Here is a 15,369-nt window from a genome sequence, read left to right on the forward strand (position 1 = left end):
AAAGTTCACATACTTCATATTTCTCAAGAGTTTATCGCAAAGCGACGGAATGACAACTTTTGGACCACAAATGATAGAGAAAAGTAATATGTAGGATGCATTTTGACACAACTTTCTGTACAATTCAATCATCTTGTCTATGAAAACTAACTTGGCGTAACTTTGAAGAAGAACTTGAAGTAGTTGATTATTTCTCAATTTTCTGAAATATACTCAAACAAGGAGTACTACTGTGTGAAGTCACGTCTCTTATTATTTGTATCATTTTGTGACCACAAACCTTTGAAACGGTGAACTTGAGTGTCTTTTGGTTTTTGTCTTGTAAGAATTGAATACAAGTTTAGACAATAATGTCTTGTCGAAGAAACTTGTTATGCTGTTGCCGTGAAACATAGTTTGGCGACTAGTTTGCTCTGGTACAAATAATATGTGGCGATAAGCAAGTTGCATTTTTTGTGCCATTCACAATGAATTGCAAGATGAAAGTCTTTTGTGGACCAAAGAATATGACAGTTAGTGAAATGATATTCTTCTGGTTTTGATGCAGGAGACTTGTATTTATTGAAAACAATGTAGTTATCATGTACAATTAGGCTTTAAGTGATCTCACAGAAAAATGTTGGTTTGGATGGTCTTGACGCGACAGAATGAAGTCTTGTAGAAGGATGGATATGGTTCAATCTAAATAGTCTATTTTACTTTGCGTTCTTCCATACTTAACTTCAAGACATGAGTAGAAAGATTGGCAAATATTTATATTCTTCACATTAGAAAATAGTATCAAGAACTCATTTTTTGTTTATTTTTTCTTTGTTTGAACATTTTCATGAACAAAGAGTCATCATGTCAATGCAGATGAAAGCCATAGCTTGGCATTGGACTTGCCAATACTTTGATATCCTTTGACACAAGCCAAGTGCCAGTCTATTTCGTTTGTATTTTCTTAAAACTTTCCACATTCTAATAAATGTTGTAGCAAGAATTCTTTTCAGAAACTGCAAATACTACGAATCGCTTGTATGGAAACAACTCTAGTTTGCAGTGTTCAAAGAACCATAAGATTATGGCTCTATCATATGCATATGATATCCTAAAGAGATAGGAGTTGGCTCTAGTGAAACTGTTTGTGAGACCCAAACCGTGCAATCTATGTAGGATTACAAATGCTCACAATGAATGAAGAAAATTAATTATGTCATAATGACCATATGTTTACAATGTCCATCAAAAGCATCCACAAAGTAGCAGAATGAAATGCAATTTGGCGTATAAAGGAAATACCGTATATTTTGAATCGATGGAGAAGAGCGAAATAACTCGAGAAGACTATGGTGAGTTTATAGACGTATCCTGAGCGTATTCTGTTGATAATTGATATTCTAGAGAAACTCAAACTAGAGATTTCAAGAATCGAAGCTGAGAGAGCAAGGTTACAAACAGAGAAGGAAATCTTGTTATATAACATATCTGTTTTATTCCGGACTGCAAGAGAAGAAATAAAGAGAAAGGACTCCACAATAAGTAAGTAGTACGGAAAAGAGAAGATAAAATCACCAAGCAACGCTGTTTATATAGCTAGTCTGCGGAAATCTTTGGAGAAATATGAACGACCTTCTTGTCAATAATAATAATAATAATAATAATAATACTTCTCATAAACGAACACTTGGCGGTCCATACGAATTGTTTATCAACAGCTCTCTGTATGAGTACAACTATATCTCTTTTTGCTATTTTCCTTTTTAAGAAATAAGATGCTTGCTTTCAAGTACGAAAGCAATGATAATGATGTTACTTTTCAATCTCGGTACACAAGTTGAGATTGTCAACTCATTAATAAGATAAGGTTGGTTCACTGCTAGGATAATCACTCTTAATATTACACAAACTCTCGCCTTTCAAGTTCATTTACTGGGAGCCAGCTTGAGAGTAGCAAAAGATGAATGATATCTCAAAACTATATTTTATTATTTGAAACAATCAGCCACTCATATCATTCCTAAGTGACTTGCATTTCTATATTTGTCTTGAAGAAGCCGAAATACGGCACGCATCCTATATGCTATTGTACGTTGATTATTATTATTAGCACTGATTTGGTGACAAATGTGTCTTACGACTTGAATCATTCTAGTGGTTGTTATTCATCTAGCTATAGCGTTGGAGATTTCCTAATTCCTGATAATTGCGGATTGGTTATTTCTTCTGAAGCCGAAGTAGAATGGTAAAATTCAAGGAGCGCATTCTAGTCTGTGGACGATCCACTTTCGAAAAACAACGCCTTTTCACCACTACAAGAAACGTATTCATCTCTTTCTAAAAGTATTCAGGAATATCTTGTCTTTGCTTTTTTCTTGAATGCAAAATAAATATCTTAGAATTTTTTTAAAAATACTTTCTAAAATCGTCATATATTGGATTATTTGTTAGATTTGACAAAGTACTTCAATTCATTTCTCTAACCACAGTTGCGTACTTTTTGTTAAGCCTTCATTGTTGCATTTTGTGTAATCTATAAATGAAGCTTATGGCAACAAAGCTAAAATCTTACTTGAACACATTTCTATTTCTTTCAATGAAAACGAAGATTTGGGTTCAACTTCAATATCTTCAAAACTTGGAAATTTGTTGCCTCATATTCCCATATGTGTCTTCAGTTTTGTTCTATTCTTACCAGGAAGAGTATTACGTTCTATTTTTTTCTCGGAAGAGCTAGTTGACGGAGTATCTATCACTCCAAGTCCTTTATTTTCTTCAAAATATGTACAAGTAGATATATTTTGACTTGTAGAGTCCCTTCATGAAAGAAATATAGGATGAGTGTATCCAAAAAGGAGAGTTGAGGAAGTCTCGGTTTCAAATGTAAAACAATATTTACTCTTATTCGACAGTGTTTTTATTCCAGATTGGGTGAATTGAGTCTTTATTGTCATAGTCATGTAGAAAAAGTATCGATAATGGCTGCGAGGAGGGAAGAAGAATTAGGAGTGGATCCCATTAAGAAGTATCTTCCAGCATTGAGGTCCACATTGTGTAATATTCATAGTGCTGCAGAAGAGACTTATCATGTGAGTGCTTGGTGGTAATTATTTGAAGTTTATTTATCAAATGATATAATTTTTATTTTCCACGAGACAAAACTCCTGCGGACCTGATTTATTCTTGTTCGGCTTGGAAAACAGCAAAGAGAATTTTTACTATTTTCGTTAACGCAAGTCCTCTGAAAGGCAAAAATTTATGAAACTTACAAAAGATGTGAATCTTGAGAAGAACAATATCTACTGGAATAGGAGGTCGTGAGATATTAGTGTCTCAAGTTCTTGCACGAATTTCAGTCCAAATAACTAGTATGATGCAGGTGTTTGGGAGCATGCAAACCTGTCGAAGAAAGATTGATCATCTGATAGACCAAAAATACATTTGATCGTTCTCATAGCTTTCCAGTTAGATCTCATAATACAACCAGACTATTCTTTTCAATCCACGAAGCAGTTAGTGATAAACAAATCTCCTGTGACAGTTACAAACTTTGTTGTTCATTGATATAACACTTTTGACAAAATTATCACATGCCATCAGATACAACCTACTGGAAGATGAAAATCATCCTTAAAAAGTCATTTAAACTTGGAAAAGAGAATGCTTGTTCCTATCTATTATTGTTTGATTGCACGACTTTTGAAGTTACTTATCTGAATCAATATTAAAACACATCCAAGATGATAAGGTTGGGACATCAAATTGAAACTCTCTCTGTTCCATTTCTATTGGTCTCATTTATCATTCGTAGACTATTCAAACTATTTTCTGGACTTGTCAATCGACAGTACTCTGAAACATATCTCTAGTGCCAAAGTTTGTGATATTAGATTTTTTTGTTATCTGCTCCACTCATGATGTTGCGTCATTTGTTTCTTATTTTCAGGATTGTGAAGAAAATGAGCATGAATTTGAAAATTCACCAAGAATCCAATACCACTCTATCCTACGACAAGACCATATCGACTCCAAACATAATTTTAGGGCTTCACCATATTCTATCAGGTTCTCAGTTTTCAAGAACAAGTTCTCTGATAACAACAATGGAGAATTGTTGTAGAATCTCGTAAACTTTATTCATTATTAACATGGCAAAATCTCAATAACACTCTGATGTAATGCCAAGAGTTTCCATTTTGACAAAGCTTCTTTGAACTCAATATCTTGTTTATCGTCCCTGGAACCCCAAACTTTAAAGTTTGTGTAGATTTTAAATTTCTTCCAATTAAAAGGCAGTCAACTCTTACAACATGATTCTATGCCTTTATATGTAGTCAATGCAAGAAATTCATTTACATTGTTTCTTAGAAGCTATGCAAGGAAGCTGCTCATATCAAAATAGCATCTCCATCACTCTAAGAGTATCTCTATCCAAAAAAAAAAATAAAATGTTGAAGCTTTTTATTTTTGGAATTCAACAGTTGACATGCTTTTCACTTTAGTTGCCAAAAGTCAACCTCTCTATCTCAACAATGCCTTTACAAACCAAGAGATATTCATCTTCTTCAAATCCACATATGTTTGTCCAACTCCAACAAACACGATCGGTATATTGGTTGAGTACACCATAGACACTGCAGCTCCCACTTTATCGTCTATGCTATCAAATTTGGTTAATATAATACCGTCGATCTCGCGCGGTTTGTTCGTATTTTGGTTATCAATCAAAGCATCATTGAACTTGAGGAGTTGATCAACGGCATCGTTTCCGACTAAAGCTTCACCCACAAAGAAAACTCTGTCAGGCTTATTCAAATTTACCAACTTGGCCAAGGCTTTCATAAGAGGTTCATTGTCTTGCATACGTCCGGCAGTATCGACCAGCAAAACATCCACATTCTTCTCTGAAGCATAATGAATAGCATCTGAAGCCACGCTTGAAGGATCCTTTGCATAACCTTTCTCAAACAGTTCCACATTTAAACAACGAGCATGAATGCGTAACTGTTCGACTGCACCAGCTCGAAATGTATCACAAGCAGCGATCATAACTTTCAAATCATTAGACTGAAGATAATAGCAAACTTTGGCCAAAGTAGTGCTCTTTCCAACGCCATTCACACCACAAAATACAATTACAAATGGTTTGCCTGTTTCACGACGCTTATTCACAATATCCGCAACTAGATCATCACTTTGTCTCGGAGTCAACATTCTTGCAACGGAAATCTCCAAAGCATTTCGAATGATGCGACTAACACTACCAAAAGTATCCAGTTTGTTACCTTGCAATGTAAGTCCAACACTGTCACAAAGTCTTTGTGCAATGTCGGAAGCCACATTCTTGGTGATGAGGGTATCTCGAAACTTGTTAAGAACGGGCTCCAAGTCTTCTTTTGTTAACTCCTTTTTGGTTGTCAGTCCCTTAAAAAAAGATAAAACTCCTCGGGAAAGTAATGTTCCAGAAAACTTTCTTTCTAGAGATGTACCATTTGTGCCTTTAAACTCTTCTTCTTCTTTTTCCCATTCGGTAAAACTTTCGGAATCTGAATTGGATTTCTCATCTTCTTCAACTTGAGGAATGAAATGTGAACGGAGTGATTCAATTTTCTGATTGACCTGAGACTCTTCTTCATCTTGGTTACTATTGATCAACGAATAGTCTAATGCCTTTGCTTCCTGTTTGGACAACTTGTCACTGAGTTTACCCGTATTTTTCTTTCCTCTACTGGTAGATAAAGTTTCGTCCTTTTTAGTTTGCAAGGAATCATGTCGTTTTGATTCCGGCTTTTTCATTTTCTTTAGCTTCAACTTTTCGATGTTTCGGCGAATTCTCTCTTGTTCATCTTCTTCCTCTGTTCCATTCTGTGTTTGCGTCTCTGAATGGCTTTGGTATTTTGCCTCTTGTTTCGTGTGGTGGTCTCCTGCCTGCTGTTTTTGAACAATGGGCGTATTCTGAGGTTCTTTCTTATGTCCTCTCCTATTTTTCTCTTCTTCTTCAACTGGTTGCGGTAACTCTAGATCCCCATCTTCCGAATTTCGCAATATTTTTTGAAAATCTCGAGCGAAAGCTTGATAAAAGTCAGTTGTTAACAATTGGTATTCATCTTGTAGGAGTTCTTTGAACCGTTTACAAAACGAGTCTTTGGTTTGTTCCAAGAGCACGTTGGCATAAGAAATGGGTAGCCTTCTAGGAAACACTACAGCAAATACTAAACCATGCTGATTAGAGAGTGTCCATTTTACCTATTTATCATACAATAACTTGAGAATACAAAGTAGATAGTCCTGTTTGACCACTTACTGTAAAGTTTCCATATGACAATTGTCCCAAGCCTGCTTTGTCAACCAAAAGAACGGACCTTATTAAACGGTCAATAGGTCGACCTTCTGTATGAATGAGCGCATCATAGAAGAGCACAAACCCTCCTCTAGTAAAAATAACGAACAAGTCAATCATCCCTTTAGGGAATCTCTTTGGCTCCAACGAATAAAAGCAATTATTGGGTCGAATAATCGTTTTGTCCGGACTCCATCCTTTATTTTTCAAAAGACAATCCAAAATGTGCCTAACTTTTACAGCCAACGTTGCAATTGAAAGAATCTACGGTTAGTCTCCACTAGCTCTCTTTGAAAATTCTTTGTCTCAAACTTCAAGTTGGAATACGTTGTTCCACAGACTTCAAAGCTTCTTCAATAAGTTTCGAATCACCCGTTCTTATGGCATATTCAAGTTTAGATACATCATCAAGTGTCTTAGCTCCTTCAATAGCTTTCTTCAAACGCTGTTTCTGCTCCTTTGTTGGACCTTGTCCTTCCAACTCTCCGGGAACAAAAGTTTTCGGTGCAGTTGAAATAGCTTGTCTCAACTGTTCTCCTTTTATACCAGAAAACAATTTTACTGCATATTTCCGTTCGGCGTCTTTCACTTTTTGAAAATCTAGCACACGAATCCACGGCATTAAGAAGATGATATACTCCCTATAGTGTTTTTGTCTGGTAACAGGATTCCCTACCAAAGATAGACGACGCAGGTTCTTACAATGCACTAGTTCGTTCAAGTCGGATAAACTTCCCAGGCGATTGTAAGTAAGAATGAGGGAAACCAAGTTGGGAAGTGACTTGCCAACATTTTTGCTGACTCGAACTACTTTGTTATTATTGAAAAGAAGTGTATGAACTCTTTCCGAAAAAGGAAAATTTTCTAGTCGTTGAACTTCATTATCTGAAAAGTCTAACGTTTCAAACAAATCGATAACCGTCACCAGGTTTTCAATCACGGCAATTTTGTTTCCTGAGCTATAGTTGAGAGTTAAAAAAAACATAATAGGCTACAACAAACCTCGAAGATCGAGTTCTCTATCTCCTAAGCAGTTTAATATTTGTGGTGCTCGAGATAGCAGTTCTGGAGTAATTCTCATGATTGCCAAAGAAGCAGAGAAGACTCCCAACAACAAGCGCCAATCATTTAATCATGGCTTTTCTATTATGTCGTAGTTATAGTTAGATGAGTTGTAAATAATCAAAAGAGTGAAATGTATCGATCTAAATAAAAATTTTTGGTCTGTGGAATAAGAAATTCTTTTCTTGTTCCATCTAAAATGTCATCGTTATTCAATGTAACATTACCTATCAAGGAAGACCTTCCAGCAGGAGCAGATCCTTATGAAGAGTTTGACTTTGTTCCTTATTTTCAAGAAGTAAAGAGTGAAGAAGAACTAAGAAATACTTGGAGGGTGTTTACCAAAGTAAAGGATGTACTCGACAACGGAAGAAGACTGGAAAACGCCAGGCAAGTCCATATCCACCACTAAGTTGAACAACGTACTTACTTTTAGGATGGATATCTTACAGTTGGAGATTATGGTTTCGTGAAAGAAACAAAGCTCAAGAAGCCGGAGTTGATGCTTCACAACTATCGGAACTTGAACAATATGAACTCAACGTAAGCGAATCACTGAAAAAGGCAGAGGCTGAAACTGAAAGAATGGTGGGAGATATATTCGGTCCTGAAAGTATGACTATGGAAGCAGAGACAAGACGTGCTCTACAAAGACAAGAGGCAGAAAGAGTTCGAAAGTTGTTGGAGCTTGGAGAAAAGTTTGAATGGAACACGCAACAAATCAACGCGGTTCTTCAGTGGGTTCGAGACGATGTTTTAGCTTCAGAAGAAGTAAAGACTCCTTCTTATGAGTTGATTCCCTCGTCATATGAAGAAGCTATGCAACTGATTCAATCGTCTGGTCTCATGTTGCGCAAGAAATGTGCTGCTTTTGCACATTCGTTTGAAAGAAATGGTGCCAATAACTTTTTACTCTATTTGGTTCGAGAATTGAGAGGAATTCTGGAGTTTTCTGTATATTCACCTAAAAAAGGTCCCATGTGGGAAGACTTTCAATCTATTGGTGCAGAACCATATCCTTTTGATCCTCAAGACCAAAAGGCACTTGGTAAGCTTATTTCTCTTTGTTGATAGGTGAAGTTGAAAGAGAATTGTAGAGGAAATATTATCCAAATATGACTGTTGCTTAGCAAATACGATTATGCAAGCACCCGTTATTTTAGTTGCGTCACATATTCAGTTGAGAAATGTCTGGGTTATTCATGAAGCTTGGCCAAAGGATCAAATCGAATACTACTGCAAAGAAGTATTTTTAATGAAACATTTAGATGCAACGGTTATCACTCAAGCATTTGGCAAAGCTGATAGAATAGTATTTCCAGCAAAGGTTCAGGAGAATTGCTACCAAGGTCTTTTTGAACCATCCAAAGCAAGTGTCATTTATAATGGTAAGTTCTCTGTTGAATATATCTAGCCAAGTATTATGAAGAAATGGTTAGGTATTCCTTTAACTGCAATCAATGCCTTTCGTGCCACGCAATCTAGAAATAGAACTCGTTCTGAACTTGGATTTTCAGCCAACGATATTGTATTGCTTCATATGGGAACTGTTTGCAAGAGGAAAGGACAGTTGATTACAGCAAAAGCCTTTTCATTATTGAAGAATGATCCAGAGGTAATTCTGTTTGTAGTTTTATCAACGAAAACTGAATTATGTATGTAACAGATTCAAGCTATGAAACGGGGTTTGAAGCTTTTAATGGTTGGTGCACGATATATTCGACAACATGAGATTGAAGTATGTTGATGCTTGATATTATTTTTGGTCTGAAAACTGATGTGCTATATAGTATATTGATGCTATTAAGAAGGAGTTGGAGGGCAGTGGTTCTATGGAATATGTACGAATATTGGATGTACAGAAGAATGTTCTTCCATTCTATCATGCCGCAGATATTGTATTATGTCCTTCTTTAAATGAAGTTCTTCCTTTAGTTATCTGTGAAGCGATGGCCTTTGAGAAGCCTGTCATTGCTACAAGTATCGATGGAATTCCAGAAGCTGTTACAGATAGTGAAGAAGGCTTTCTCATTCCACCGGGAGATGAAAAAGCATTATATTTGGCTTTGAAAAAGTTGTTATTGGAACCTAACTTGATAACAACTATGGGAAAGAAAGGAAGAGAAAGGGTTCTGCGTCAATTTTCGTTTAGAACCATGTCTGATAAGTATCGAGCATTATTCAAAACAGCGTTGGAAGACAATGCTTGAGGTTATTTGTGTCTGACTTGCTTGTGTTTGGGATTTTATTTGTTTCCATAAAGCCACGTTTTCATTTGTTATTTGTGTTGAAATATGTCGATCATGTGAATAATAGCCAAAATCAGTTGGCCAAACAAAACCAATCCGAATCATATTAAGTGATTGATTGGAGGGAGAAGCAGTAGCAGGATATTCTAGTGCCTGAACAGTATGTCCAAAATACTTTGGGGAAGAACCAAATCCAGAAACCTGGAAGTGGAACATTGGATGCACTCTTTAGAAGAAGTCGAACAAGTGGTCAAGTCAGTGGAACCCAAGTTGGTTTCTACCACAGCGAAATGGAAAGGTAGGCTTATGGTGGTTGGGAGACTCAAGCTGAAAATAGGATTGTCTAGGAATTGCACAAAACTGCAAAGATATAGCTACCGACCTGTGTCAAATATTCAATAAGAACGACCCACATTATGAAGTTTTGTTGGCTTCTTATACTTGTTCGAGAAAATTTGAAGATGAACAACACCAGGTAACCAAAGTAAGTCTACAAGTGTTTGTCCCTGTCTCTCTCGTACTTAAAACGACGTTTAGACCAACCAACTTAGAGATAGAGCAGTGGAGAGATTGCGCCATTATTTATCAGAAATTCAACAACTAAAGGCACAGATTGTTGAAGAACACAAGTTGCGGACAAGACTAGAGCACTACCAAGCAAAAGTGAAAGACTTGGAAAACAGGCACTCTGATAGCAACAAGCTGGAACGAAATATTGCCAAATTGAAGGATGTGGACAACCGTTATAGAAACTTTACCTACGAGCTAACCAAACAGATGGAAGTATGTTGGAAGAAACATGTTTCTTTATTTGCTGAAGCTTGTGTGGCGTTGTGGTATACAGAGTTTAGTCTTTCAGCTAAATTGTTCGAGTCTGCAGAATCTATTCGACCATTCATAGCAAGACATTTACATTCTCTTCATGACAATAGTGCCCATCAACATTCCCATATACTTACAGTGGCCGTTTCACAGGTTGATAATAATCATAATGATGATGATGATTATGGTCAAATAGAGCAACAAAGTCCCATATCGGAAGAAGCATTTGGCTCATTGGAATGTAACTCTTTAGATGCCACAACTTCACAACTGGACAGAACCCATTTATTGGATCATGTGTGGAGAATGAGCTCTGTTTTGAACAGTAGTAGCAGTAGTAATAATAGCAGCTATAGGCATCCTGAACAACCCAACACGTCAAGTATAGGAAGATCGACCAAACAAGGAAATAGTAATGAAGCATATTCTGCAGTTTCACAAAGTCCTCAAACCAATCTGTAACTTGGTCAAAATGGAGGGTTTGAAAGCAACAGCAAAAAGTCTATTTGAAAGAGGAATGACAAGTATAACTATGTTTCGAAGCAAGCCATTTTACAGGAATGATATTTGCCCTCGATACGAGAGTAAACTACCTATTTTTCTCTATGAGTATATTCTTTTTCAACAAGTTCGTTGTCTCAACACAATATAACAGCCTTGTGATACTTTTTCAAGAAGCCTTGGAAGTATTTGTTTTTACTTTCCTATATCCTTTTACCGCAGTCGGATGTTCCTTGGCTACTTTCCAACGTGCCTTGCGAATATTGTTCTCGTCCGTTTCATACTGATAAATACACTCGGTCATATCTTGTAGTTGTTCTTGACAAGCCCAAGAAACAGAAAAAGTTCGCTTCTATCATAGTGGATTGTGTATTTCTTCCCATTTATACAACAAAAAGACATACCTTTGAACACTCTTTAAACTTCCGAACCAAAGCGTCACAAGCACTCCAAGCTTCTTTTTGTACTTCTTTTGGAACCTGATTTTCTCCAAAGTGAAGTAAGATGGGCTCATAAAGTTGTTCTTTATCTTTGCTTTCCATACAGTTTTCGTCCGGGTTCAGTGTGCCAAATGATAGATAAGTAGGAAGATAAACACTATTCGTTATGATCACCACGAAACCGATTGACATAAGAAGGATGGAAATTTGTTGTTTCCATGAACAACACTTCGTCAGAATCGTCCTTGTTGCCTATAAAGATCAGTTATCGCTCCACTCAATATCGCCTTTTCGTAGAAAAATCTTGTAAAGTATTGGAGTTGAAAAGAAAGATAAGAGAACTAGTGGATATACAAGTACCTATTTTAACTCTGTTGGTTGCTGGAAAGAAGCTTCAAGACGACCAACAACAACTTGTTTCATTCTTCAACCAACAGAAAGGAGAGTTGCACATACTGGTTTTAGCAAGTTCCTCAGAAGCTGTGCAACAAATACAACAATCTAAAAGTGACCCTTTGATGAGACCTTTGGAGCAACAAAAGTCTATAAATAGGCTTCCATCAAGAAGGAGAGACTCTAAACGTATGTTTTGTGAAGTAGTTTCATTGGAAGGTTTTTTAGATAAACAAAGAGCACAGGAAATACTTGAACGCTTAGCCAGTGAGCGCGGTGTATTAACGGTGGTGGAGAAATACAACTTGTCAATTACTCGTATCAAAGAGATGTATCCTTGTGGAAAAGTAGGAATAGACCCTATATGTGTTTTAGGGTTGAACAAAGGAAACGAAATACAACTTAGACTTCGAACGGACGATTTGCAAGGTTTCCGAAGTTATGATAGAATTCTAAAAGTACTGTTCCACGAGTTGGCACACTGTAGATATGGAAAACATAATAGAGAGTTCTATGCCTTTATGAACCAGCTTGAAAAAGAAGCGGAAGCAGCAGACTGGACAAAACATGGTGGAAGAAGATTACTGGACAGTGTGGCTAGTGAAGTGCAGCAAGTAACAACAGAAGAGTCCTCTCGAGGATTATTGGGTTATAATGGAGCTTTGGGTGGGAAACCGAGAAGGAAAAGTCCTCGTGAAGCTGCAGCAGAAGCAGCAAAACTGCGGATGAATAAAGCAAGTCAGTGTATGGAAAGAAAGAAGAATGATGATTCAGTTGAAGATGACGAAACTTTATCTGACAACAATATCTGAAAATAACATGTATAATAGGTTCATATTCTTCCAAAGATAGGAAAGAAGGAAAGTTTGATGTTTGGAAATAGTTGTATAACATGTTGTTGGTAAAGAGTGAATATGAATTGTTGAGTTTTCCTATTTTTATACGAAAGCCTTGCAATAACATAAATTCAAATGATTTCTTATAGTTGGAAAACCAAAACCACAACTTTCCATTCTTAGATCGAGAATGGATTTGTTGTGAACGAGTGGGTTGGTTTATCACGTTTCCATTTGAGAGTTGTGTAAACGGTTAGTTTGTATTCGCTATGACGGGTTTATTAAGACCCAATATCTTGCGACCAAAACTATAGATTTCTGAATAATATATGTCGGTTTGCTAGGTTTCCAAGTTGAAGAGGTCGATATTTGACTATGTCCCAAGGCTCCACGTTAACTGGAGAACAACAAGTCGAAAATAATCCTAACCTAGGTGATTCTATGGATGGAGGAAATAGTAAAGTAGCCTCGGCTGAGCCTCTTCCACCTCCTCCTAGACGTGGAAGTAGTGGTTTTCCTAGAAGAGGTTCAAGTAGGTTTCGTTCTCGAGGCCAAAGAGGACCTTTTACCTCTTCCCATTTTCGAATGGCGCAACAACTTGTAACAACTGGAAAACACGGACAATATATTCAAAGTTTAGGTCGTCGACAACATAGAGACTGGGATGAGTCTTTTGAAGGAGGGTCTCGCGTCGCTGGTTCAAGGGAGCAATACCCATTTCACGACCCCTTTTATAAGAAAAGGAGAAAGAGCTCCAGAGATTCACACTGGTCTTCTGATGAAGAGACGGAACCCTTGTCTTTCAAAGAGTTTTTGTCTCGTGAAGACAATTCGATTACTCCGGAACAAGCGCAAGAAGCATATAAAAAGTATAAGAAGGAATTCTACAAAAGGAAGCCCAAATATTTTTTTGAGAAACATATGAACGAAGAATGGTTTTGTGAAAAGTACCATCCCAGTAAAGTCCTGGAACGTGTCAACAGAATTAGACAAAGTTGCAAGGAACAAGTTGAACGGTTTAAAGAAATGTTAGGGAAAGAATCTATTGACACGCTTGCTCCTTCTTTGGAAGCCAAACAAGAAGTTGTTGAAACAACGAATGTGGATGGAAACGATAATGGAAAAGTACAACACAAGGATGAAGAGGAAATGAAAGAAGAAGAAGAAGAAGATAATGACGATGATGATGATACTTTTAAAGAACAACAAATTATTCATTCCAATAATATGAATATGGAATCAGAAGGAATATCGACAACCGATTCAGAGCCTTCTTGTTGTGTTTTCCTTCGTGGAATACCTTGTTGGATGAGTCGCCAGTTATTAGAGAATACTTTGAAATATGTCAAGAAGGAGGATAAGTGGGAACCCATACAATTATTGCGTTTAAAGCTTAGTGAAGTAAAACCAGAAAAGAATTTGGAACGTTTTGGTTGGGCATATTATGAAAGTGTGGATGAAGCCTCAAGGGTAATGGAATACTGGAATGGACAAAAGTTATGGAAACCAAATCAAGAACAAGAAGACAAGTCAGAAGATAATTGTTATGTGTTGGATATGCGCTTCAATCACGAGCCTCGTAAGAAGTATGACAAGCGTCGTAATACTCCAGTCATATTGCCAGAATTATTTCAATCTGCTCGTCGTTTGGAACATGATGCCAAACAAATAGTTTTCGTTATGAGACATTTAGATTATCTTCGTGATATCTCGCAACTCAATCCATTGACAGATGAAATGTTGAATGGCTTATCTACTGAAAGAAGAATTGATGTTTGTTCCTTTTATTTGAGGTTTGTTCACGGCTATTGTTATTATTCAGGAGTAGAATGTGTAGATCCCGATGATGATCCATTACCACCTGCACCATTGAGACCTCCTAAGAAGGACAATAATATGTCAGAATATCAAAAGGGAGGAGATGTGTTGGAATCGAATCGTAAGACAGGAGCTGAATGGCGAGTAGATGAACCTGTGAATGCTATTCTACAACGAAATTATGATCATCCTAAAGGAACTGTTTCTATTGATAGTGAGTCACTTCGGGAAGAGAGAATTGCAGAGTGGTTGGAAGAAAATACCAAATATGAAGGTCAAGGCCGTTATCGTTGTTCACTTCCACCTTTTAAACTTTTTCAAGGAAAGGAATACGTAAGTCTCATTGGGTTTTGTTGAAATAGGATTGGATATATATGTTTAGGTACATAAACATTTGAGAACGAAACATACCGAAGAAATGCAAAAAGTAATAGAAAAGGCAGATAAGGAACAATTTATCGAAAATTATCTCAATGATCCCAACCATTTGGACGATAGCAAAGTATTTGATATTCGAATGGGCAGAAAGTAAGTGTTATGGTTGGAATAAATGAACACACTGAATCATACTTTATAGTATGTCTTCAGGTTATATGCCTGTATTACTACCTTCTGGAATGGTAGCACCAATGCAGTTTGTTCCTGGCTCGTTTCATACAGTGCGTGGCTCCCATCTTTATCGTGGAATGAAAAGAAGAGGTAGAAGAAGAGTTGGAGGTTTAAGGAATTCTGGAATGGGACACTCAGATCCTCGAGCAGCACAAGGTCCTCGTCATTATGCAGACTTGGATGCTCCTCCACAAGGTGGTCCTTCAGTAGATACTTTGTTATCCGAACTTCCTGATATGGATAGTTTGTAATAGATGATGAACGATTAGAATTGCCTATTCCCAATTAAAAAAAAAGAAAGATTCGTGTTGAACATTGGT

The 15,369-nt window shown here is 36.9% G+C and overlaps 8 protein-coding genes across 9 annotated transcripts, besides 1 other annotated feature; 5 read left to right on the plus strand and 3 right to left on the minus strand.

Annotated features, from left to right (window-relative positions):
- Position 1: 1 nt before the first annotated feature.
- Positions 2-87: a sequence feature (Short protein (Gasu_60330, EME26302.1) was converted to a misc_feature.).
- Positions 88-1,230: 1,143 nt separating this feature from the next.
- On the plus strand, positions 1,231-1,691 carry Gasu_60340 (uncharacterized protein). The gene is made up of 3 exons (XM_005702766.1): positions 1,231-1,331; positions 1,384-1,521; positions 1,576-1,691. Exons 1-3 carry the CDS (start codon positions 1,250-1,252, stop codon positions 1,623-1,625), a joined length of 270 nt encoding a protein of 89 aa, XP_005702823.1. The 5' UTR covers positions 1,231-1,249; the 3' UTR covers positions 1,626-1,691.
- Positions 1,692-4,424: 2,733 nt separating this feature from the next.
- Gasu_60350 (fused signal recognition particle receptor) lies at positions 4,425-6,500 on the minus strand. Its single transcript, XM_005702767.1, has 2 exons — positions 6,284-6,500; positions 4,425-6,225 (listed from the first exon to the last, which is right to left on the minus strand). The coding sequence occupies exons 1-2, from the start codon at positions 6,437-6,439 to the stop codon at positions 4,501-4,503; spliced, it is 1,881 nt and encodes a 626-aa protein (XP_005702824.1). The 5' UTR covers positions 6,440-6,500; the 3' UTR covers positions 4,425-4,500.
- Positions 6,501-6,502: 2 nt separating this feature from the next.
- Gasu_60360 (U2 small nuclear ribonucleoprotein A') lies at positions 6,503-7,550 on the minus strand. Its single transcript, XM_005702768.1, has 2 exons — positions 7,322-7,550; positions 6,503-7,273 (listed from the first exon to the last, which is right to left on the minus strand). The coding sequence occupies exons 1-2, from the start codon at positions 7,398-7,400 to the stop codon at positions 6,633-6,635; spliced, it is 720 nt and encodes a 239-aa protein (XP_005702825.1). The 5' UTR covers positions 7,401-7,550; the 3' UTR covers positions 6,503-6,632.
- Positions 7,551-7,560: 10 nt separating this feature from the next.
- Positions 7,561-9,691, plus strand: Gasu_60370 (glycosyl transferase, group 1). Its single transcript, XM_005702769.1, has 6 exons — positions 7,561-7,771; positions 7,834-8,429; positions 8,479-8,769; positions 8,821-8,996; positions 9,048-9,119; positions 9,172-9,691. Exons 1-6 carry the CDS (start codon positions 7,581-7,583, stop codon positions 9,589-9,591), a joined length of 1,746 nt encoding a protein of 581 aa, XP_005702826.1. The 5' UTR covers positions 7,561-7,580; the 3' UTR covers positions 9,592-9,691.
- Positions 9,692-9,700: 9 nt separating this feature from the next.
- Gasu_60380 (uncharacterized protein) lies at positions 9,701-10,941 on the plus strand. Its single transcript, XM_005702770.1, has 3 exons — positions 9,701-9,928; positions 9,978-10,114; positions 10,168-10,941. Exons 1-3 carry the CDS (start codon positions 9,793-9,795, stop codon positions 10,912-10,914), a joined length of 1,020 nt encoding a protein of 339 aa, XP_005702827.1. The 5' UTR covers positions 9,701-9,792; the 3' UTR covers positions 10,915-10,941.
- Positions 10,942-10,945: 4 nt separating this feature from the next.
- Positions 10,946-11,600, minus strand: Gasu_60390 (uncharacterized protein). Its single transcript, XM_005702771.1, has 2 exons — positions 11,358-11,600; positions 10,946-11,305 (listed from the first exon to the last, which is right to left on the minus strand). The coding sequence occupies exons 1-2, from the start codon at positions 11,583-11,585 to the stop codon at positions 11,123-11,125; spliced, it is 411 nt and encodes a 136-aa protein (XP_005702828.1). The 5' UTR covers positions 11,586-11,600; the 3' UTR covers positions 10,946-11,122.
- Positions 11,601-11,610: 10 nt separating this feature from the next.
- On the plus strand, positions 11,611-12,967 carry Gasu_60400 (hypothetical protein). Of its 2 annotated transcripts, none has more exons than XM_005702772.1 (1): positions 11,611-12,967. In XM_005702772.1, exon 1 carries the CDS (start codon positions 11,612-11,614, stop codon positions 12,596-12,598), a length of 987 nt encoding a protein of 328 aa, XP_005702829.1. In that variant the 5' UTR covers position 11,611; the 3' UTR covers positions 12,599-12,967. The 2 variants fall into 2 exon arrangements, with proteins under 2 accessions (XP_005702829.1, XP_005702830.1); XM_005702773.1 differs by having other exon boundaries at positions 11,611-12,767.
- Gasu_60410 (DNA binding / transcription factor) lies at positions 12,771-15,364 on the plus strand. Its single transcript, XM_005702774.1, has 4 exons — positions 12,771-12,874; positions 12,967-14,773; positions 14,823-14,968; positions 15,018-15,364. Exons 2-4 carry the CDS (start codon positions 12,998-13,000, stop codon positions 15,298-15,300), a joined length of 2,205 nt encoding a protein of 734 aa, XP_005702831.1. The 5' UTR covers positions 12,771-12,874; positions 12,967-12,997; the 3' UTR covers positions 15,301-15,364.
- The last annotated feature ends 5 nt before the right edge of the window (positions 15,365-15,369 follow it).

This window comes from Galdieria sulphuraria (genome assembly GCF_000341285.1).
Source record: "Galdieria sulphuraria unplaced genomic scaffold scaf_69, whole genome shotgun sequence".
NCBI classification, from domain to species: Eukaryota; Rhodophyta; class Bangiophyceae; order Galdieriales; family Galdieriaceae; genus Galdieria; species Galdieria sulphuraria.

Bases quoted from the DNA above. Each gene is read 5' to 3' on its own strand.
- Gasu_60410 (XM_005702774.1), top strand. From the start codon at position 12,998: ATGTCCCAAGGCTCCACGTTAACTGGAGAACAACAAGTCGAAAATAAT. The intron at 14,774-14,822 runs GTAAGTCTCATT...ATATATGTTTAG, and splicing joins TTTTTCAAGGAAAGGAATAC to GTACATAAACATTTGAGAAC. The intron at 14,969-15,017 runs GTAAGTGTTATG...CATACTTTATAG, and splicing joins GATATTCGAATGGGCAGAAA to TATGTCTTCAGGTTATATGC.
- Gasu_60380 (XM_005702770.1), top strand. From the start codon at position 9,793: ATGTCCAAAATACTTTGGGGAAGAACCAAATCCAGAAACCTGGAAGTG. The intron at 9,929-9,977 runs GTAGGCTTATGG...AGGATTGTCTAG, and splicing joins TACCACAGCGAAATGGAAAG to GAATTGCACAAAACTGCAAA. The intron at 10,115-10,167 runs GTAAGTCTACAA...AACGACGTTTAG, and splicing joins AACAACACCAGGTAACCAAA to ACCAACCAACTTAGAGATAG.
- Gasu_60350 (XM_005702767.1), bottom strand. From the start codon at position 6,439: ATGATTGACTTGTTCGTTATTTTTACTAGAGGAGGGTTTGTGCTCTTC. The intron at 6,226-6,283 runs GTAAGTGGTCAA...TATGATAAATAG, and splicing joins TGTCATATGGAAACTTTACA to GTAAAATGGACACTCTCTAA.
- Gasu_60390 (XM_005702771.1), bottom strand. From the start codon at position 11,585: ATGTCAATCGGTTTCGTGGTGATCATAACGAATAGTGTTTATCTTCCT. The intron at 11,306-11,357 runs GTATGTCTTTTT...CCACTATGATAG, and splicing joins AGTTTAAAGAGTGTTCAAAG to AAGCGAACTTTTTCTGTTTC.
- Gasu_60370 (XM_005702769.1), top strand. From the start codon at position 7,581: ATGTCATCGTTATTCAATGTAACATTACCTATCAAGGAAGACCTTCCA. The intron at 8,997-9,047 runs GTAATTCTGTTT...TGTATGTAACAG, and splicing joins TATTGAAGAATGATCCAGAG to ATTCAAGCTATGAAACGGGG. The intron at 9,120-9,171 runs GTATGTTGATGC...TGTGCTATATAG, and splicing joins TTCGACAACATGAGATTGAA to TATATTGATGCTATTAAGAA.
- Gasu_60360 (XM_005702768.1), bottom strand. From the start codon at position 7,400: ATGAGAATTACTCCAGAACTGCTATCTCGAGCACCACAAATATTAAAC. The intron at 7,274-7,321 runs GTTTGTTGTAGC...ACTATAGCTCAG, and splicing joins TAGAGAACTCGATCTTCGAG to GAAACAAAATTGCCGTGATT.
- Gasu_60400 (XM_005702772.1), top strand. From the start codon at position 11,612: ATGAACAACACTTCGTCAGAATCGTCCTTGTTGCCTATAAAGATCAGT.
- Gasu_60340 (XM_005702766.1), top strand. From the start codon at position 1,250: ATGAAATGCAATTTGGCGTATAAAGGAAATACCGTATATTTTGAATCG. The intron at 1,332-1,383 runs GTGAGTTTATAG...TTGATATTCTAG, and splicing joins AATAACTCGAGAAGACTATG to AGAAACTCAAACTAGAGATT. The intron at 1,522-1,575 runs GTAAGTAGTACG...CTGTTTATATAG, and splicing joins GAGAAAGGACTCCACAATAA to CTAGTCTGCGGAAATCTTTG.